This window comes from Asparagus officinalis, chromosome 8 (assembly GCF_001876935.1).
Source record: "Asparagus officinalis chromosome 8, Aspof.V1, whole genome shotgun sequence".
In the NCBI taxonomy this organism is placed as follows: Eukaryota; Viridiplantae; Streptophyta; class Magnoliopsida; order Asparagales; family Asparagaceae; genus Asparagus; species Asparagus officinalis.
The window spans coordinates 4,923,349-4,930,299 of NC_033801.1; the positions used below are offsets into that span (position 1 = coordinate 4,923,349).

The 6,951-nt window shown below is 35.0% G+C and overlaps 1 protein-coding gene across 1 annotated transcript in view; it reads right to left on the reverse strand.

Moving 5' to 3' along the window:
* Positions 1-6,951, reverse strand: part of LOC109851290 (glycine--tRNA ligase, chloroplastic/mitochondrial 2) — a 28,964-nt gene that overhangs the window by 17,604 nt on the left and 4,409 nt on the right. The window contains exons 10-15 of the mRNA XM_020421351.1: positions 5,392-5,508; positions 5,194-5,295; positions 4,752-4,866; positions 2,447-2,530; positions 2,094-2,180; positions 50-151 (exon numbers count right to left, since the gene is read on the reverse strand). Of these exons, the coding sequence (XP_020276940.1) occupies positions 50-151; positions 2,094-2,180; positions 2,447-2,530; positions 4,752-4,866; positions 5,194-5,295; positions 5,392-5,508 (607 nt within the window). The remainder of the gene's footprint in view (positions 1-49; positions 152-2,093; positions 2,181-2,446; positions 2,531-4,751; positions 4,867-5,193; positions 5,296-5,391; positions 5,509-6,951) is intronic.

Below are 6,951 nucleotides of genomic sequence, written 5' to 3' on the forward strand. Positions count from 1 at the left end.
AATATTCAGTGATAAAAATGCACCATTTACAGAAGTAGACAGGCAATACCTTTGTAGGATTTCCTTGACTGTCAAATGCCTTTGATGATGGAGGGCCTCGTATTTCAACCTCATTCTCTGTTTGCTTCAGACTAAGGTCTTCAACCCATACCTGTATTGCGAAGATGTATCCTAAAAATTAAGCTAGCAGAAATGATATTAAAGAAGATTAACACAAGCAACACTAAACATATAATATAAAAGAATACTTCTGAATCTGCAAGTCCAGCTTGATTAAATTAATACAGTTTTAGGATATGCTACGCACTTTTTTTTTGTTATGTCCTCAATCAACAACAATCAGTGAACCTCAGATATCAAACCATAATTCACATGTTGGTTTTGAATTTCCCAAATCTTTTAACTTTGGAGTTATTTGAGGGTACAGATAGATTATTAGCAGAACAATGATGAATGCTGCTATGATGCAGGAGACTTCTACAGAAGATCCAAGTTTTATCTACGAACATATGACCAGAATTAGTACCCTCAGTACTAGTCTACATTACCATTTACAATAACTACCAAAAAACAGTAACACAATGTCAAGAAGTAAATGTGATGAAATGTATTCGATGATTAGCAGAAAAGTAACCGTAAGGACAATAAACGGATACAGTTTGATATTTCTCAAATATCACAAACTTGCCACAGGTGAGAGAGAGAAGGTGAGTTCATGAATGCCAGTGTGCATGCTTGGTGTATCATACGGGGAAGGGGAATATAAGGGAGCAAGCTTTGGGAAGAGAAACTTAAATAATAATATGTCCAAGGAAATTTGCTCTGTATTTACATATGGGTATACCCAAAAATCTACCTATTTAACAAAACATAGATGATGTATGCAAATTAAAGAAAAACAACTCAGGAAAGTTTCATTTGTTTCCTTTCTATCTGCTCTCATGATCAAACTGAGTATTGTGACTACTTTTCTTGCTTCTCTTTCTGCAACCAATATGCCAGATAGAACCTGAGAACTATATTGATGGAAGAGATAAAAAAAAGGTGAACCATTACACATAGGAAATCCAAGATGTTAAGAGAATAAAAAGCAGACAGTGGCTTAAAACACGGTATCAAAATTACAAAGATGATCTGTGAAAAAACTGAACCACAGTCAGCCTGCTTGAGAAAGTCAACACGTATGAAATTGGTGTGCCAGTTCAAATAGAAGAGTTTGTGGGAGTAGTTACAAATTGCAATACAGACATTAGTATTGGCAATATTCTTAATCAGCACCGGCATTAATCGCGGAACCAACAGCAAGATAAATAATAGTAGGAACAGAGAAATTAAATTTTCGCTACTCAATAATCAATAATAGTCTGTGAGAATCTTCAAAAAATATTTGAACGGAAACTGTGGTGCATGTTACAATACAGAGTCCTGTTTAGGATAAACATATATTACTAAGTTATTTTAGTTAATTTATTAAGACTCGGTCAGCATATCATATTTCCAAAGAGGCCCTATGAAGCTTAATCCAAGGTGCTGAACATCCCTACAGGTAGCAAATTGTTAAAATATTTATAAATGCTACCTTCTTCTGTGCATAAAATCTAACACTTGCAAATGAATCTAAATTTTTAAAAAGGAAAATTCCCACTTACAAGGTTCAACAGAAGCATGCACCATGCGGTGATCTTCCAAACCATTTTCCCTAAATACTGAGGAAGAAAAGGAAACAAGAGAGAAGGGGTCGTGGGGAAGAGGATTACGTGTATGCAAGCGTATGGGGATCCCTGGGGAAGAGAGGTGTGTATCAATGTGCACAGGCAACTGGACCTGCATGCAAATATGTTGGCATGTAGATATGCGTACTAGAAAGCATGTGCCAAAGCTCACTGTGTGGAGGGGATAGCTTTATTTCATGCTGCCCTTGTTGCACCGAGATCATGAGTAAAAGCAGATGAAAGTAGGGATATCATACTTGAGAGTTGAGAGCACTAATAACTCAAATGAGCTCCTATATAGATGTTCTGATGTTGCACTAAGAGTACAATAAGATTCTGAACAAAAATTGAAAATCATATGCTGTAAAGTCAAAATCATACCACTAGTCGGCGAGGTGTACCATACGCTGTTACTTCTCCGTGGATTAATCTTCTTTTCTGTAGCATTTGCAAAGTCAGGCTTCTAAGCTGCAAAAGCAACAGAAAGTTTCAGTATAACAACAAGCAAAATACCACTCCTGTCCCTGTCAGGTAAAGCATCTCTAAACAAAACTCAATACAAAGGCAAAGATATCTGCCAACGTAATTTCTCTTTTCTAGTGACAGGTCTTGGTCAATTCTAGTTACCTAGGAAACTACATGTCGCTCTAGCTGTCATTGCACTGATATCAAAATTAAGATGATAAACTAGAATCACAGATGCAGACTAGTCCACTTGATATGTAATAGCATACTTGCTCACTTGCATCAACTACATCATGAGGTGGCATTTCTTCTGTTCCAATTTCGAGAATGAATGCCCTGTGATCCTCTGCTACCTGGTAAACAATCAAGACAAGATAGAAGCTACAGTGTCATTCAGAAAAACACTATGATTTAGATAAAAGTAAAAAATTAAAATTAAAATGACAAACAAACTTAGAGGAATTTAAAGATGCAGCAGTTTTCCAAATACAATGCTACCACTTTGTTTCCATGACATCGCATGAAACTTCTAAAAACCATAGTTACTTCTATGAACCAATCAAATCAATTCCATTAGTGAGGCAAAGAGTTTCAAAATAGGTGAATACATCAAAAGCTGTGATATATTTAATTTAATGTAGGATGATTGTTCACATAATATTGTATGGACTTTACCCAAGGAATTGCAATAGAAAGATCGCAGAATGATAATAGAGTACCTTAGTTAAGATGATATTGGTTTCATTCCAAAATCATATATTAAGCGATTGGCTATTGTCCAACCTAACTATTCTTTAGTCTATGCATTTGCATGGAACACTAAAACTTAGGTTCACAAGTGATGGAAACTATAAAGTAAGAAATTAACAATATTTCATTCATTGACTCTGTGTTATCAATGCGCAAGGCGCAATGCAGGGTGTAAAGTCTCTTTACGCGTACATGCGCAAGGCACAATGCTATGCGCGTGCCCGAGTGAAGCAAGACACAAACCACACGCATAATTTTCAAGATGGTTATCAAGCAAAAGAGCATGTTTATATATCTTCACATAATGTATGTCAAGATAAACAATATCTACTATGATATCACAAAATAAGGCCTTACTTTCTTATGCTAACACATCCAACATAAAGCGAAGTTCATAAATTTTCAAATCAAGAGTCAAATCAAGACTAATACTGAAGCAAACTTATGATCCTCAATCAGGTTACTAGAAAGGCCTAACGGTTTTATTTTGCTTTTTGGGTATGAGTCATCGGGTATCAAGGTTTTAAATATCGGATGTCGGGTTCATGTCAGATGGCTGAAATCCATATCGGATAACGGAAATCGGGGATATATCGGGGGACATTGACTAAATATCGTATTGCCATATCGGGTAGTGCGCATATGTATAATATCATGTCCTAAATGTAATCTAAGCATTCATAAATTCAATATAATCATACTTTATAAATTCTATAGACTAAACATATAAAAAAGTAAATAATATATGGATTTGGGTTCATAAATTCTTTCTATCGGGTTCATAAGGAACCCTTAAACATGAGAACTTTGAGAACGAGTCAAACGAGTTTGGGTATTTATCACTAAACCCAAACCCGATAACAAAAAACAGATCTTAAAAAAAGTACCATATCGGTCGATTTTTTAAAGCTAAAAATAGACCGATATGCCCGATATGACCCTCATATTTCCGATTTTGCCTTGAAAACCGATATACGAGTTAAAAACGTCCATGTCGTGTCGGTCAAGCCCTCAAACCGATATGTCGGCCGACATGTCGGACATGTCGGCCGATATTTAAAACCTTGATTGCAAAATATTAAAGACCTTGTGTCACATATAAAAATGCAGTGAACAAGTACCATACAACTTGCATGAATTGGTTGACTAGGTGTAAAAGGCGCTACCGCATCAGATGCAGGGTGCTTCGCCATTGCCTCACATTGCAGGGCGCATGAGGCGCAGTGATATGCGCGCCTTTGAAAACACTACATTGACTACAACTTCACTATTGAATAGAAAGTAGTCCTCCATGACATATTAACTGGACTTATTTATTGTTAAAAACAGATAATTTTTTATACAAAGTAAGACTGCAATAAGAACAAAAATACTACGACAAATTCAATACAGGCAAGGGTATTTTCTGTTATAAGCAGTTGAGGAAGTCCTACTTTTACCAGCTTGCTATACATGACTTCGCAGAGAATTTTACTACATAGTCGATATCAACAAGAGTACATAATCCAGAAATCACGCTATCAGAAGATGATGTTGCATCATCTACTTTGTTGAATGTGGATGTGCATCTATTAACAATCCTAATTATCTTCTCAGTTGAATGCTAAAAGCTGTTAAATTACTGTACTGAATGGTATCACTGGTCTCCAATGGATAAGGCCAGATTGCAAAGACAAACAATAGCATATACGTTAGAAGTCTTTGCTGAAATACCTCATTCAATGCAGGTTCTTTTCTGGGTAAAGAATACTCCAGAAGAAGACTATTATTGAACATAATCAAATGAAGTTGGGTGTTAAGAACATAATATTCAAAACAACAAACCTTTCTCATTGCAACGCTCGGATAATTGACATGAATTCCTTCAAAAGAGATGCCTAAAGGATGCCCAAGAGTCTTTCGAGTCTCTACCCAAAGCTGAGCACATTGTCGAGCAAGACTGCACAGTAAGAGAAAAGCAATAATTATTTCCTCCTAAACAATGTATGGAACCTTGAAAGATGACATTTTAAAAGAAGCTTAAACTTTGATAAATTGTTGAAAAGAATAGAAACATAACTTGGCACATGCATGAGAAAGAGTTAAGGTGGATGTGTGTGATCGACTAACTCAAAAGGAGGACATAATAACACTATCAATTCATAGTTTCTCAACATTTTGGAGCATATCAATCAGATAAATTACCAAGCATCCATTCACAGCAACCGCCAAAACTGGAGATGGAAGGCACCAAGCAGCCAGAGAAATCAATGAGATAATATGTTACCTGCGCATTCGGCCAAAATACCTAGCACGTTCAGTTACTCCAACAAAGCCTCTTGAATCTAAAATATTGAAAGCATGAGATGTCTTCAGAACTTGATCATACCTAAAATATAATAGCAATGTCAACTTTTAGGAATATTTATGACACTTTAAACAAAAAGATAAACACGTGAAATTGGAATGTCAGAATCAAACATACGCAGGAATTGGAAGTCCAAGTGATAGCAGTGAGCGAGCTTCTTCCTCAAAATTTTCAAAGAGCTTTTGAAGATGATTAACACTAGCATGCTCCAAATAGTAAGCACTCATTTCCTTTCTGCAACAACAGAAGAGACAAAATAAACATAATTTCTTCTAGCAATTTACATATACATAGTCAAGCATGCTATCAACTTGAACACTAAAAAGAACAACCTCCCACAACAAAGTAACTGGCTTGAAGGCATGTAATATGCTCTTTAATTATTTCAGGTCATGTTCAGCAAAGTAAGAAAGTGCACCCTCCATTCTTAACTTATCAGGCCAAACATTTCTCAGTTACTAACATGTGGAATTACATACAATCATTATTCTTGAGAATCATGGAATGCAAGTATAATTCATGATAGACAGTAACAAATAAAAACAATCCATTTCTCTACTATTGGAATTCAAAACCACAGACTAAGAGAATCATGATGAATTTCAAATGTTTAAAATTGAGATTTCAGTAATAGAACCGGATCCATGCTGAAAATTAAAAAGGTTTTTATAGAATATTCATTAGAACTAATAAATAATTACTAGCAAACCTATTCCATAATAATAGTGGCTAGTCACACTAATATAATTATAGAAAATTTTAAATTTTCAAATACAAAAATTATAGAATATAACTGACATAATATAATTTCATAACTCATAACAGGATTAAGTTCATAAGAAATACCATTTCCCATATAGAGGCATATTAAAGGTTTTCATCACCATTGATATGCATCTTCATAAAATACTAATCATTAAACAGTTTAAAAAAAAGGGATTAAATCAGCACAAAGTAAATGTTTATTTTTTACATGATGTATTCTTTATTGGTGAAAAGGGGACATCAACCACTTAAAAGTTAATAATAAAAAATAATCCTCAATAGTAAGGAAATGACATTGGGAAAAGAACAAGGTAAATGGATTATGGGTCAGTTCAGGTCACAAAACCTTTGATAAGCCTCCAGCACAATACATCTGCGCTGCACAACCAGTATACCGCCGTATTTGCTCTTGGCAGCATAACTGGCTGCCTATAGCCAGTTTTATGTGGATAAATGTATAGAAGAATACTCTATGGCAATTACAACACAACAGAACATGGATGGCCAATGACACATAATGCAAGTTTTCTGATCTCCAATGAATGATAAAAAAAAAGGGAAGAGCTATAAGGATTCCAGACGTCCCTACTTCGAGCTATATTAGACCTATAAATGATGCTTACTCTTTGGGATTGTAAACTATCTTCAAATGAAACAGGATCACCAATAACGAAAAGTTTCTGACTCATTGAGAAATTCAAACCTATTTGACTGTCTTTATTGCTTAAAGACTACAAGAGGCAAACCCTGAACTCCTTTAAGGAAACAAATAGTTGCTATATTGATTGAGAAACAAATTACATACATACATGAGGTATATGATTAATATATAGTTGCCTTAAAAGGGTAGGATAAAGAAATTTCACTAGAATAAAATAACTGGATGTGTTTTGGATCTAATAGACCATCAAG